Below are 15,975 nucleotides of genomic sequence, written 5' to 3' on the forward strand. Positions count from 1 at the left end.
TTTATATGTTGTCTATTATTTTGCCCTGCTATTTATTATAAGAGGGTGTCAAAGTGAGCCAGCACTGATATAAACACACCTAGCTGAAAGATCTATGTTGGTTGTCTGTTCAATACCAGGCGCAATTAAAAGTGCTAGTTATAACTTTGAAAACTTCAAAACATGGGATGAGAGAATTTGCCTACTTCCATTAGGAATTTCCCCTGTTAATAAGATCCTCCCAGTCCTCTGTTTGCTGTTAGATACTATGCAGATTTTATGAATTTAGAAAGCTAGCAGGAGGAGTGGCGGCTAGCCAGTATTTTGCAAGGAGTGCCTCACTGGGCAGAAATTGTGGGGGGGGGGGGTGCTTGTCTCTTAAGGTTTGTTCCCTTGCTGACCTGGAGAACCAGAGGGAGAGAGACGTATGTGGACGAGACCTTCAAGGACCAACTAGAACTGTCCCACTCCTGTGCTGATCTCTTTTCTGCTGTTGTGGAGATTCAGGGTCTCATGGTTGGAGGGCATCAGGCTGAGGAGGAGATATATGATCCCTTAGATGTGGGATCCCTTCCTTGTATGATGGAGCAAGATCTTGTACCGAAGATTTCCCCTCTAGGGTTGGGGGGGAAGTGGGCTTTTGGTAATGGGTGATTCAATTATTAGGAATATTGAGCCTGTGACAGGCCCTTTTGACTGCATAGTGACTTGCCAACCGGGTGCAAAAGTTGCGGAGGAAGAGTCAGTAGTTGTAGTGCATATTGGCGCCAATGACATTGGAAAATGTTATTGTGTTGTCCTAAGAAGAACGTTAAAAGGCTAGGAATGCAAAGGTAGCAATCTTAGAACAGTGACCAGTTCCGTGCTCAGAGTCAACTACACTTGCACAGATTAGGGGTCTCAGTGCATGGATGGATGAGAAAGTGATGTTGTTTCCTAAGGGGAAAAAATTAAGCAGGCTCTCAGGCAGAAAAAACATTTCTTAGAACATTACATTTGTTAGAACTTGGGGGAAGTTTCTGGGACAAGTCAAACCTGTACAAAATAGATGGGCTTCACTTGAACCTAAAGGGCACTAGGTTGCTGGTGCTTAGTACCAAAAAGGTGGCAGAGCAGCTTTTAAACTAGTCTGGGGGGGTGGATAGTGACAGGAGCTATGGAGCCTCTGCTTGGGACAAGTCAGTCCAAAAGACAATAGTGTAAACTCTTGTTATAATGGTAGGATCATAATAGAACTTGGGAGTGAGAGAAGAATGGCAAAGGTGGGCCATGTGCAAAGATACAGGGGCCAAAGGGGCCAATGGTTGTTGGGAGAGGGAAACATGTTACAGGTGTCTATGCCAATGCGAGATGCCTCCAAGCCAAGATGGGGGAGATGGAGTGCTTGGTCCTAAATGGCAATTTAGATATAGTTAGTAGGTGTTTCAGAAACATGGTAAAATGGGGGAAATCAATGGGATATAGTCATCCCTGGGAATAAGCTCTATGGACAGTACAGGGAGGGACGTGTTTTGTGGGAGGCATTGTTTGGTATATCAGAGAGCATAGAATCAAAAAAATTAGAAAATATTAGGAGAGTGAATATGAGTAGAAATATTGGGCCCTACGGTTTTCTTTCCTGAAGGAAAACTCAGCTGAGTGGATTTTCTTACCAAGAACAGCTGCTCAACTGGAGAGAGCCTCTTTTTCGAAAAATCCATTTGGCTTGATTGTACTCCAAGAGCTCAGTGATGGCAAGGGTGGGAGGATGTAACAGGAGGCAGGAAAAAAGCGGAGAGAAAGAATGCTGCAATTCCCTGCTGGGAGAAGAACAACGGGAGGGATTGGGATACTGAGCGCAAAAAAACTTGGCTTTTCCCCCCGCATTCTCTTACATTGTGTGTGTGTGTCCCCCCCCCATCCTGCACTCCCAGAGGATTTTTGAGAGAGTCCCTCCAGTTGCAATTTTCTCAGGCTGAGAATTGCATCATGCGGCTGTTTTTTTTAAAGACTACACTTTCCAGAGAGCTTTGCAGGACTCAACAGGCTTGCACGTCTCGTGTAGTTCCACTCTGTTCTTGATTTATGATACGTCCATACTTGAACCAGATGGTGTATTAAACATTTCTTCTATCTTGTCTATATCACAGCTACAGTGTGTATTCATGCTATTTTATCAGCAAAAAACTTTGCAAAAGCCTGACAGCTAATTGTCTGTTCTTGAGACTGTAAAGGTTCAGATTTAGGACTTAGATTTCAGAATACCTTGAACAGTATAGATAGTCATGAACTAACTGATGCAAAGAAAAATGTTTCTTTTCAAGTCGTATCACCACTTCATAGGTCTTCCAATGGGCTTGGTGGCGTGCTCTTGCCAGTTTCAGTGGGAGTTTTTCACCAGTTTAGAAAAGAGACGGTGTGGTGTATGTGCTTGATAATTATTTTTATTTATTTATTTAGAATATTTCTATGCCACCTCTTCAGAGACCTGCTTGAGGCAACTTACAGTTGAAAACCACAGTATAAAACATAAGCTGTAAAAATACAAGCAGCATAAAAACTGTCCATAAAACAGAGCAGACCATTAAAAAGTTAATGAAATAAACCCCTAGTTAAAAGCCTGGGTAAAAGATATGTTTTAGCCGGGCACCTAAAAGAGTAAAGTAGGTGCCAGATGAGCCTCAAGGGGAAGGCATTCCAGAGTTGAGGTGCCACCTGTGTGTAGTTGCCACCTGTTTCACCTCTGAAAGCACAGAGACTAGGGCTTGACTGGCAGATCTTAACTGGTAGGCTGGGTACTATGGGAGGAGACTGTCCTTCAGGTACCCTGGCCCCAAGCCATTTAAGGTCTTAATGGTAAGAATTAGCACTTTGAATTCTGCCCAGACACATATGGGTAACCACTGCAGATCTTTCAGCACCATGATGATATTTTCCTTGTCATCAACCCCTGACACTAGGATGGCTGTCCCATTTCGGACAAATTGAAGTTTCTGAACTGTTTTCAAAGCCAGCCTCATATACAGCACAGAGGAGACATGTGCCTCCAGCCATAGGCCAAGATCTAGCAGCATCCTGAAGCTACAAACCTGTTCCTTCCAGGTATCTGAAACTATCTTCACGGAAAACAGGTATATCATAAGGCTGGACAGGAAAGAAAAAATAGCCCTGGAAAAGGGCACACCTCCTCCCCTCTCCAGTTTATGCACCGGCCCAGCCAGACCCTCATTGCACAAAGCTTGGCTGGGATCCACTTTCCCCTCACTGTGTGTTGCTTGCCCAAGCACCATCCTTGGCACTGGTTAGCTCAGCCCAGGCTGAGGGGCAGGCCACCCACTTATGGGGAAAAGTCCCTGTGAACATAATGGCCAATCCTCCCCAAGTCTATCAGAGGTTACTAGCCACAGTGACTAAAGAGAACCTGAATACAAGAGCCAGGAGGCTACATCAGGCCTTGATCTTGGCCTTGGCCTTTATGCCATCTTCTTGTCCCTTGAGAATAACTGGTTGGCTGCTGTGTGAGACAGGATGCTGAAATGGATGGGCCACTGGTCTAATAAAGAAAGGCTCTTTTTATGTTCTTATGATTTCTGAAAACATAGGATTCAAATAAAGACAGCAGTTGTATTGATCCTGGATTCCCAACATGGTACACATTGTCGCCATGGCACCCACCAACACCTTTCCTGGAGCCTCCCAAGTGTTTTTAGAAAGTAGGCAGATCCAGATTGGCCATTGGACATCTGATTGGCTGTGGAGACCTTTAAAAAATGTTGCTTTGGCTGCAGCTGCCACCACAGTATAATGATCTTCATTCTGTGCCTGAAGGTAAGCCATATGTATTGAATTTTTTTTAAAAAAAAACCAAATGTTCATTTTAAAAAGTATCCTATTAAACAGATCTTTTGCCTCAAATGTTGCAAAGTTACTATTAGAATTATGCATAACTTTCTGTGGTAGCCATTTTGTGGTTGTGCCCACGGCCCTGTGTTAGAATTTCAAAGGTTCCTGTAGTCTCAAAAAGTTTGGGGACTAATTGTGTTACAGTTTAGAAGAATTGAACATAATTTGATTGGGAGAGTGAAGCTTTCTGCAAATCTTCCAACATACCCAAAAGCTGTGTTTCATGACAATTGTCAGTTTTGATAGACACGTTATTCTATTTTTCATCCTATATCATGAGGGCACAAAGCAAGGCTTCCTAACCAAAGTGGGTGGGAAATATCGAGCATACTGGAGACAGAAAGGATTGTGGGGTAGAGGTAAATCTGTAACCTGCATAACAAATAAATAGGCAACTCCTCAGTCAGAAAGAGATGGTGGGTAGCTTCCAATGGTTGACTTGGTATCAGTGCTCAGATTTGGAAAGCAATTTTCTCACATATCCAGGGATACAGAGAACCACAATCTTCAGAAGTAACTACATTCTCCATTCTCCATTCTCCATTTTCTATTCTCACCCCACAGCTGTTTTTTTCAGCAGGTCGTGATACAGAAAACCTAAAACACAAAGGAAATTATTTCCAAAACAGGATCAGGATACTGCTTTAACTTTCACATGAGGAACACTTCCTATTGTTTAAGGGGTAAATTATTAAATCTCAGATCAGATGAACAGTATCCATCCACGAAGGCTGCAAATCAAGTGCACTACAAGCAAGAAGTCCTGTATGTACCGTGCATTCTTTAGGCAAATTTTTGCACCAACAAAAACATTCTCTTAACGTAAATAGCTAGGCACTGTGTGGACATATTTGCCCATGGAGATCAGGGGGTGGGGCCACCAGCCAACTGACCATTTTCGCTGAGGGTGATTTAAACTTTTAAAAACTCCCCTCTTGTTCCAGCTGACCCAAAGTGACATCATTGGCCTTGGGAGCATGCGTGCACTTTGCGCATGCACATGTGGTACCTGGGCAAGAGTTGCCCCCTGTGCTGGCAACCCACTGAGTTCCACCACCTCTTTTCCCAGAAAAAAAGCCCTGAGTTTCAGTCTCGTTATTTTAGCTGCGGCATGAAATCTAAACATTAACAGGTGAAAACAGTTATCTCCCATGCCCTGAAAACAGGGCCGGATCTAGGGGCAGGGGGGTAGTCTGCCCCCGGGCGCCGCCAGGGAGGGGGCGCCGGGAGCAGCTCCCAGCTGCCGGAGCACGCAGGCGGCAGCATGGGCAACCGCGCTGCCTTTTGCTTGCCCCGCGGGACGGGGCGGCCGGCTTGCAGTGCACCCCCTGTCCTGCAGGGCAGGCAAAGGGCAGCGCGGGCGCCCACGCCATTCGCTTGCCCCACAGGAGAGGGGGCAGCCGGCCGCCCCTTGTCCCACAGGGCAGGTGCATGGCATGGGCAGCCTCACAGGCTCACGTGCTGCCTTTCACTTGCCCTGTGGGACAGGGGGTGGCCGGCTTGCAGTGCACCCCCTGTCCTGCAGGGCAGGCAAAGGGCAGCGCGGGCGCCCACGCCATTTGCTTGCCCCGCAGGAGAGGGGGCAGCCGGCCGCCCCTTGTCCCACGGGGCAGGTGAAAGACAGCGTGGGGGGCTGCAAAGCCGACCGCGCCATTTGCCTGCGGAGAAGCAAATGGCGTGGGCGGCTTCCCAGCCCCGCACGCTGCCTCCGGCGCCGGCACGATGATGTCGCCAAAATGATGTCATCACGCCACGTCGGGAGCGCGCGCACGAGGACCTACAAGCATTGCCCCCGGCGCCGGGCACGCTAGATCCGGCCCTGCCTGAAAAGCTTCATCTACTGATGCCTGCATGCCAAGTATACCGGAGTAGGCAAAGCTGCCCCCTTATTCCTGCCACCTCCAGCTGTCATCCAAGAAGGGCAAAGAAACTCAGCAACACAAGCCTTATTCATTTGATTCTAGGACCTCCTGCTTAAACTCAAAGTAAGTTATTTTATTTTAAAAAAATATGTACTGCCTTTAATTTTTAGGTTCATGAGCTAAAATGTTTTTTAAGTGTTTTATTAAGACAGAAGTGGGGACTATCAACATGTCATATTTTGCATTTGCTTGCCCTATGCATTCACCCTAAAATAACATATTTATTTACACGGCTTGTTCTTGTCTTATTTATACAACTAAATGATGGGTCAATAATTTATGGTGATAAGTATCGTGCAGGAGAGGGGAATGGTTAAAAATGTTTGTTTGGAGAAACAGCCCACTACAATGTAGCCACAGACATCACTTAATATAGCTTCTTTTCATGGGACACAGTTAGATACATGGGAAGGGCAAAACCTGGAAATTATCACAGTGCCTTTTATAAACTAGCTACAGCCGTTCCTCAAAAAGTGTGATCTGGCCACAGTGATCCATGCTCTGATCACATTAGATTGCAGTAATGTGAACTACATGAGGCTGCCTTTGAAAGTTCAGAAACTTCAATTGGTCCAAAATGCAGTGGCAAGGCTACTGTCGGGCTGGTGACAAGGAATATATCACTACGGTGCTGAAAGGTCTGCAGTGGTTACCCGTATGTTTCTGGGCAGAATTCGAAGAGCTAATTTTTACTGTTAAGGCCCTAAATGGCCAGGGTACCTGAAGAAGAGTCTCCTCTCATACTACCCAGCCTGCCAGTTAAGATCTCTTTCTCAAATGCCAATATTATTTATTTATTTATTTATTCAATTTATATACCGCCCATCCCCAGGGGCTCTGGGCGGTGAACAGTTAAAATCGATAAAAACAAAAACTAAAATCAATATACAAATAATAAAACAATATCTGTGCCCTCTCCTGTAACTACAGAGTATTTTCTCTGGTGGCACCTTGCCTTTAGAATATTCTTCCCCTTGAGGATCATCTAGTTCCTTCTTTACTTTTTACCAGGCACTAGGTTAAAATATATCTTTTTACCAGGCCTTTTTACCAGGAGGTTTAGCTTTTTAGTTTTCTGATGGTCTGCTCTGTTTTATGAACAGTTTTATGCTGCTTAGGTCTAATGGCTTGTTTATTATATTGTGGTTTTTAAACTGTAAGCTGCTTGCAGCAGGATACTGAAGGGGCGGCACCAATAGCGGAGATTAACCACAGTCAAAATCCACAAAATCCAGTTTAAAGGCCATTAGATCCAGAGGAGTTAGCCATGTTAGGGTGTTGTAGCAAAATAGTAAAGAGTCCAGTAGCATCTTAAAGACTAACCAACATTGTAGCATAAGCTTTCAAGAATCACAGTTCTCCTCATCAGATGCAAGATTCTGTGATTCTCGAAAGCTTATGCTACAATAAAGTTGGTTAGTCTTTAAAGTGCTTCCGGACTCTTAACTAAACAGGCATTAGCCACTGCTATTTACTATCCAGAAATAAATTCTACAATAGTGAAACTGGGAAGTTGTTTCAGCCCTTGTATAATAATGGCAATAGCCATTGACTTTTGCTGTTTTGAAAGAAAATCAGCAGAGTGTGCTCCCATCTAGAAATACTCACAGGTCTTCCTTTAAGAGGGATCCATCCACCCACTGCCAGTGCCAGGTCCCAGATTTGTTCACTGTAAGCCCCAACCAAAAAGCATTTGCTGTTTTCCCTGTTATGTTCTCTATGTTCTTCATGAATGCCTAGAATTGAAAAAGATACTGAGATACATCAAATACATTTGCACTTGCTAACATCTTCTATCGCCCCGTCACCCTTTGGTGTGTGGGGTTCCCCAAGGGGTGATACTCTCCCTGATGTTATTTAACATCTACATGCGCCCCCTCACCCAGTTGGTGCGGAGGTTTGGGCTGGGCTGTCATCAATACGTGGATGACACCCAGCTTTTTCTGTTGATGGACGACCGGCCAGACACGGCCCCAGACAATCTGGCCAGAGTTCTGGAGGCTGTGATGGCATGGTTGAAACAGAGCAGGCTGAAATTGAACCCTGTGAAGACGGAGGTCCTGCAGCTGGGACGGGGGCTGCCAGATGTTGGGATCTAGCTCCCTGCCCTGGATGGGACACCACTGGCAACTTAGCCAGTGGTGAAGAGTCTGGGCGTGCTCCTGGATGCCTCCCTATCAATGGAGGCCCAGGTCACGGCGGTTGCCAAGTCTGCATTTTTCCATCTTCGTCAGATCAGGCAACTTGCCCCCTACCTGATGCCCCAGGACCTGGCTACAGTGATCCATGCAATGGTCACCTCCAGGCTAGATTGCTGTAACTCACTCTATGCTGGGCTACCCCTGGGCCTCATCCGGAAACTACAACTGGTCCAGAATGCGGCGGCGCAGGTCCTGACTGCTATATCTTACCAGTCACATAACACACCAGTCCTGCGCCAGCTGCACTGGCTTCCGGTTGAATTCCGAATCAGGTTTAAGGTGTTGGTTCTTACCTTTAAAGCCCTGAGCAGGTTGGGACCGGCATATCTTCGGGACCGCCTCTCCCTGTACGTTCCCCGGAGACCACTTCGATCAGCGGATAAATGTTCACTGGTGGTCCCCGGCCCTAAGGAAGCCTGCCTCGCTTCAACCAGGGCCAGGGCCTTTTCAGTCCTGGCCCCAGCCTGGTGGAACGCTCTGTCAATGGAGACCCGGGCCCAGCGGGACATATTATCATTCCACCAGGCCTGTACGACAGAGCTGTTCCGCCAGGCATTCAGTGGTTGAAGGGGGCGGTGCCATGTCGGCCTCCCACCTTTGGGGTGGGGGAGGGTTCTCCCCACCATTGCACTTGTTTAATTTATTTCATTATTGGTTTGTATATTGATTTTAGCATTGTTGTTTTCTTGTTTTTATCGATTTTAAACTGTTCACCACCCAGAGCCCCTGGAGATGGGTGGTATATAAATTGAAAAATAAAAATAAATAAATAAAGTCTGTGCTGAATACCCAGGGATTAAGGGTCAAACTAGACATGGCATTATTCGTACTCGAACAGTCATACTGCAGCTGCTAGGAACGAAATTGATAGATGTTGTTCTTGAGCGCTTGTTTAGACACTCATCCTGCTAAGGATGTGGTCAGAGGCCTGGTCAACTCTGCTTCTTCCCCTTTTTCTGAGAAGGAAGAATCAGTGGAATGAAGATGATGCTTGGTGCACCCATATTGTATGTTTAATTACTTTATATGTGCAATGAGATATACAGCCACTTTTCTACAACATGGAGAGGATCATTGCCTAGATAAGGGTGTCAATCTGTCCCTAGTCATTAATTTGAACCATTAAGGGCTCGATATCACAAAGTGGTTGTCACTACCAACTGCTTCCAGTTCAGGGTTCAAAAACAGGGACAAAGTCACAGCAATTTCAAAGGCTCACTGTTAGATAAATTCGAGATTAATTTGCTCAAGGACTTGTATTTTAAGAGCATTTGTTGTTGTTTCTATACCTTACTGTAACATAGGGGAGAGATCTTGGTTTTGCCTCCTGTTGTCCCTTCATTGCTAGAAATAATCATCAAGGGAAATCAAGGATGTGAAATATATGGGCATGACCCACATCCACTTGTACTTTGTCCAAGCTAATTCAACTAGTTGTGTGTAAGAACACCAAGGGGTTTTCCACAGAGTTTTTTCCCCTTCAGTTCTGGCCCCACACTGCTTTGATCTATCCCCTGATTTCTGCATGCATTTTTTAGCCTTTATTTTTTGCTTTGAGTTTTTTTGGTCCCCTCCTGCCTTTTTCCCCCCTGGCTCTTTTGAGACTACTTTTACCCCAATCCTTCAATGTTTCAGTTTTGAAAGAAACTCCCACCCACTTCCAACCCACTTTCCGATTATTGGATGTTCATCTTGTTTTCTTTTTTTAAAATTGTCATATTCATAGTGTTATATTGACCTACCATTGTAAGAATACATGCAGCAAATTCTTTGATTTCCCAGCTTTTATTTTTTAATGTAGCCCATTCCATTGCAGAGATATTATATCTCTGCAAGGGAAGGGGCTAGAAATGTACTTTTTAGAAAAAAAATATGAAAGCTGGAAATTCAGAGACTCTGCTGCATGTATTCTTACAATGGTTGGTTAATATAAAGCTATGAATGATTTAAAAAAAATATATCAGCCCTTATATCAATATGACAATGTAAGGGGAGGGCAGACGAGTGGAAGAACCAAGCCCCTAATGGACACTGGATAAGGATATGCAGTGCGATCCCTGAGAACTGCAAGACTCATCCAGCTATTCAACGGGAACTGTATGAGTACCATGATGCAGATGTGAATTCACATACAGACCTTCCTTGGTGGATCAGGATATTGCACAGAGTTGTGGTTCTAAGACTAAAGTATTTTCCAGGGTTTATTTCATTCTTTGGCTGAATATCCCTCACAGCCAGGTATTTTCTTTACCATCTCCTTCATGTTCTGAATCACAAGCAGCGTGGAGTTCTTTGCTTTGCAGTCCTCTCGGCTCTCGTTCCAAGTTTTTTGCTGTTCAGAGATCCAGTAGCACTTATCCCTGTGCAAATTCCAGGCCTTGGGGCATATTTTGCAGTCCTTGGCATCGTCTAGAAGGAGCAAGGGATAGGAGTGGAAACCAAAAAGAGTTTATAAACAAACAAACAAAATCCATGTTTTATTATTTAACCCATTTCTGTTCCCATCCCTCCATGAACTCTGAGAATTTTATATATGAAATAAAATATCCCACTGCAAAAGGGAATTTTACTCATGGGAAACATTTGTGTTGCAGGAAGACTCCTATTTGATAACAAGCAAGCTTATTCTCACACCACCTTTGTAAACTAGCTGGTAGCTAGTGGATTTTTTGTGCCATTTCAGACACAACCCGTTTGGCTGCCAGTTGCTAACTTTAAAAAAACCTTTTCAGACAAAACTGCTTGTGTTGTATTTTCAATGCAGGGTTGAGGTAGTTTTGGTGTAAACTAGTTTTCCTGTAAAGTTTTCAATGGGCTCCCCATTCGCTGCAGATTAGTATTTGAAATGTCCACGGTACTTCTGACAGTGCGGCCTTTTTATTTTCCTGCCCAATTCCAGTGGGTTCTTTTTTTTATTTTGAGATTAGTGCTCAAGCATTGTAATGACAGGTGTAGCAGGTTATCTGAATTCCCAGCTTTCATTTTTTAAAAAGTAAGTCTCTAGTCCCTTCCATTGCATAGATATAAGGAAAAAGGCATATTTCTGCGATGGAAGGGGCTATAGACTTACTTTTTTAAAAATGAAAGCTGGGAATTCAGAGAACCTGCTACACCTGTCATTACAATGCTTGAGCACTAATCTCAAAATTAAAAAAGAACATGCTGGAACTGGGTAGGAAAATAAAAGGGCAGTACTGTCAGAAGTACTGTGGACATTTCAAATACTAATCTGCAGTGAATCAGGAGCCCATTGAAAAGGTTTGCTTACAATTCTGGAAGGCAAACCTTTTTGTAGATAGTTCCTCCATAAATTACTTCCTGCTGTAGCTTCTTTCAAGCTACCTATCAGTTATGGAGCCCAATTCAAGGTATTGGCTATCACCTACAAAGCTCCTCACAGCCTTGGTATGTTATATCTACGGGACTGCCTGTCTCTATGTTCCACCACAGCAGCTTCATTCATCTGAACAAGGCCTTCTGCAGGTGCCACCTTGCACATGGGCAAAATCAACAGCTACCTGTAGACGTGCATTCTCTGTAGTGGCCCCCGCTTTATGGAATGGTCTACCTGAGGAGGTTAGGAAAGCTCCCATTCTCCTGGCTTTCTGCAAATGATGCAAAAATGAATTATTCAAGAAGGCTCTTTACTCAGATAGGAGAGCTGTCCTGTAAAGAAGTGGTCTCATAGAGATCCAGCAGTGGAGGGATAGGGAGGGACCACAGACTTCACTAACATTGCTGAAAATATTGATGGATCATAGACTCTAGTAATACTGCTGTAAGTATGATCCTACTGAGTAGTACCTATGCTGTTTAATATGTCAGTTGTAGAATTGCTTATGCTCTGTTTCAACATTTCTTCAGCTCAGTATTGAATTTCTGCTGGGTTTTTAAATGTTTGTTAATTTCCACATATATACCCATTACATGTTTATCAAAATGTCTTCAAAATTATTGTACTGACTCACACTGTGTAATCCGCCTTGAGTCTCAGTGAAAAAGGTGGACTATAAATAATGTAAATAAATAAATAAAACAAAAGCCCTCTGCTTGAGATCATGGAGAACCAGGGCTTTTTTTTCTGGGAAAAGAGGTGGTGGAACTCAGGACTGCACAATGACGTCACTTTGGGTCAGCTGGAACAAGGGGGGAGTTTTTAAAAGTTTAAATCACCCTCTGCAAAAATGGTCACATGGCTGGTGGCCCCGCTTCCTGATCTCCAAACAGAGGGGAGTTTAGATTGCCCTCCGCGCCATGTGACCATTTTCAAGAGGTGCCGGAACTCCGTTCCACTGCATTCTAGCTGAAAAAAGCCCTGTGGAGAACCCCTTCCCATCAGAATAGATAAGTCTGATGCAGATGGGCCAATGGTCTGACTCAGTATAAACCAGCTGTCTCTGTGTGAGTGTAACCAAACGTGTCCAGAAGAGGGTGCAGGAAGACTTACTGGATGATGGTCACCGTCAGATATTTCTGGTACTCAAACAAACCAACACTTGAGCCGTATCAAATGGCTGAGGTTACCTTCTGTACTATTGCCTAGAGAGTTGCATGCAAAGTGTTTCAGCTGTCGTCGAAATGCAGAGTCAGGAGGGCATTTGTTTGTTCCATTCAATGCTGCTTTAGTCTGTAAAACTTAAACCACATATCAATAGTAATAAGCAGTGGCAATTTCTGAGAGCCAAACCACAAGTGACAAAAGGCACAGATTGGACACTTGTCAGCTTCCCTCAAGTTTTGGTGGGAAATGTAGGCATCCTGGTCTTGCAGCTTGGCTCTCCGACTGCTGTCCAATGGACTTTTCAACCATCACTTGTCAAACATTCTGCCAAGCTGCCTACATTTCCCATCAAAACTTGAGGGAAGCTGACAAGTGTCCAACTAGTGTCAGGCATCACTTGTAGTTTGGCTCTGGGTTAGGGTGAAGGCAGTTAATTCCGTTCAGCCTTGCATATTAAATTGAAATATAAATAAAATAAAATAAATATCAAATCTAGAAACTGAGTGAAATTAAGGGTAACATGGATGGAGTCTGAAATATATTGTCTTTTCTTGCCTATACTTTGGACCATCTAGCCATTCATTTCATCTGTGGGCAAAACAATATTACAGCTAAGGGTTTGGATTTCAACCTATTTGTCAATTTAGACACATTGTTTTAGTATATAAACAGAAAATATTTTATTTACTCCATCATAGCCTGCCTTTCTCATTAAGATTCAAGGCAGGTTACATTTTATTAAAAAATATAACAAAGCAATATAACAATCAACAATCTATAAAACTGGATTATAACATTAGAAAAACATGGTAAAAACATAAAATAGTGAGATGAAGCTACTGAAAATGTTCACGGACGTTAAAGCTACAACTGTTTCCCTTGTTAAGAATGCCTTCCTGAATAAATTCTCTTATTTTCTTTGCAAATTTTATAGTTCTGTGTCATTTAGTCTTGTTCTGTTACTCTTGAACCACTAAAAAGCTTATTCAGCCACTCTAGGTTCTTGAATTTTGGAAAGAATTGCCCAGATACTTTCAAGCATATTTTTTTACAGCCATGAGTAGCAGAAACATTTGCTTTTTACAAATAAAAGCTACGATTCTTAGAAGGCTGGATTTAGTGGTGGAAACTGATGCTCTACTTCTAAACCATTATCTTCTGTAGCCCAAAATGATGAAGTCCAAACTGATAACGTCCAGTCTACCACTTTGCTCTAAACTCAATCTCCTGTGTGTCTGGACCAGGCCTTTATGTTGTAATGGGGGATCTAGCACTTCAGGCTGAATTTGCTATGTCTCATATTTGGGGTAGTACGGAGAAAGAATATGATTCTTGTTAAGGAGTGCAGAATATATTTTTCTTCTTCTATAGATTTTTACAGCTTTCAAACTACACCGTTGATAGGGTTATTCAGTGTAACGATTTATTTAATCGGGAGTGGTTTTCTGTGAGCTTTCTGCTGAACTGCATTTTAAAAGATTTGTAGTGTGAAATATTGATTTCTGGCAACTCTGTGGTCATTGGGCATCTTGTAGTAGTTTTACTCTGTAATTAACAGGTGGATCTTAAACAGATTTATGTAGAATAAAGTGCCATAGAATTCAATAAGACTTTCTCCTGATCCTAGAAAATGTGCTTAGCATTGCAAGCTGAGGGTGGGGTGGGGGTTCTTCAAAGATTTTTTTTGTCATAGACTCAGCAGCTTTAGATTGAGATAGAAGGGGAGCCTAGTGCAACTACTTAAAAAGAAAAGGAAACAAATGTTTGGTGTTTCGGTGGCCAGGAGGAGCGGCTCAAATTGGCTGCATTCATAGCATGAGCCAGAAACAAGGTACGAAGGCCCCTCCCCTCCTGGCATGCCACAAACTATGTAACAGCATTGTTTATTGTCTAGAAAGTAAAAGGGCTATATTATAAGAGAATGGTTAAAAAGATGCTTTAATAAAGGGAAACGAACTGTGGACTCTACTACTATGTGAGATACATAGTATCTGTTGCTGTATGCCTTGTCCTACTAGAGTTACCAGCCTCTGCCTCCCACCACCACTCACCTGGCCAGCAGGGTGGGGGTGGAGAAACACGGAGAATGGACCCAGGGGTTCCAGAGTGCACTCCTGCATGCATTGGAGCTCTTCCTTGCCACTCTGAGAATGTTATTCCTGGTGCAACAAGGCAGAACCCCAGAGTGCACGAGTACTTTGCATGTGTATGAGGTAAGTTCCCCCCATGGCCCCCACCCATGTCTCCTGTGTGACCCCCCCCCCAATTTCCCAAGATGGACTCTAGGGTATCTGGTAATCCTGTGTCCTACTATGACATTTATGCATTGTTTAACATATCATATTGATACATGTTTTGTTTATTGGATGCCCCATCCTTTTGAATGTTTTGACTTATACTAGGTAATCCGTCTTGAGTCTTAGTGAAAAAGGTGAACTGTAAATAATGGAAATAAACTCTGTAAACCAAAATCAACTACAAGTTTACTCACCCCGGCTTGCCAATGCTATTAGAACCCCGCTGACTAGGAGAATCAGTGCAGAGGCCACCCCAAGAGCAACTCGATGCCTCTGTGCACACTGGGGAGTATCTGTGGGGATTAAAAATGGGCAAAACTCGTGTAATATTAAATGTAGAAAATACCCAACTAAACAATGGGAGGCTTAATTCAAGATTTTGGTATAACTACTAGAAAATGCAAAAGTCTTGAGTTAAGCCAGGTGCCTCCTGCTGTTCAGCCAGTTGCTCTCTATGTTGAATGCTGTGTGAGTCCCCCCCCCAGCCCCTCTCTCTTTGATAAAAACATTGAATCTTAGTATGCACAATGAGGACATAACTCTCAGTTTCAAATCTGAGTGTAGGTCCAATACATATAAAATAAGTCCAGCGACACCTTAACTTCTAACATTTATTTCAGTGTGGACTTTAGTGAGTATCCAGCCATTTTTGGGGAACTCACAAAATTAGTTCTTTCCCTCAAGCACAAAAAAACAGAACATTCAATATATAATTCTACATAGTGTATAAAGTTAGCCTGACACACACACTTTTTCAAGAGAGAAGAAAGAGGTAAACTTCATGAGCTGCAACCACTCACTGAAGAATGCAACAGATAGATAGTATAACTGCCCATCTCAATTGAGGGTTTGAATAATATAATTTAGTCGTTTGGCTCTGCACCACAAATACGTTTCTTTAAGATAAGACCTCTATAGACAATTCTGACAGAAAGGAGGGAAAGCATACAAGAGACACGGGAGCACCATTTTCATTGACATTTTTAGGAGGATCAGCAATTAGGAAAAAGGAAAGCTAGACACAAGACAGTAAAACCACAGTTACTACCCATCAGAGGGGGGTCATTCTATATTTTCTTCTGCTAACTATTTGTAAAAGAAAAGCTTACTCCTTTCCTCAGAGGACTGATTCACATGTTAAAGTTCTTGTTTCCTCCACAAGGATTTTGGATCAGACATGTGCTAGGATTTCC

General features: G+C 43.4%; 1 protein-coding gene across 1 annotated transcript in view; it reads right to left on the minus strand.

Annotated features, from left to right (window-relative positions):
- Positions 1–3,816: 3,816 nt before the first annotated feature.
- The window catches only part of LOC129327713 (killer cell lectin-like receptor subfamily B member 1B allele C), a 46,108-nt gene continuing 33,949 nt past the window's right edge, over positions 3,817–15,975 (minus strand). Inside the window, exons 2-6 of the mRNA XM_054976468.1 lie at positions 14,977–15,075; positions 12,509–12,619; positions 10,236–10,393; positions 7,392–7,519; positions 3,817–4,458 (exon numbers count right to left, since the gene is read on the minus strand). Of these exons, the coding sequence (XP_054832443.1) occupies positions 4,314–4,458; positions 7,392–7,519; positions 10,236–10,393; positions 12,509–12,619; positions 14,977–15,075 (641 nt within the window). The 3' untranslated portion in view covers positions 3,817–4,313. The remainder of the gene's footprint in view (positions 4,459–7,391; positions 7,520–10,235; positions 10,394–12,508; positions 12,620–14,976; positions 15,076–15,975) is intronic.

The sequence above is a fragment of the Eublepharis macularius genome, chromosome 4 (assembly GCF_028583425.1).
Source record: "Eublepharis macularius isolate TG4126 chromosome 4, MPM_Emac_v1.0, whole genome shotgun sequence".
Classification (NCBI taxonomy): Eukaryota; Metazoa; Chordata; class Lepidosauria; order Squamata; family Eublepharidae; genus Eublepharis; species Eublepharis macularius.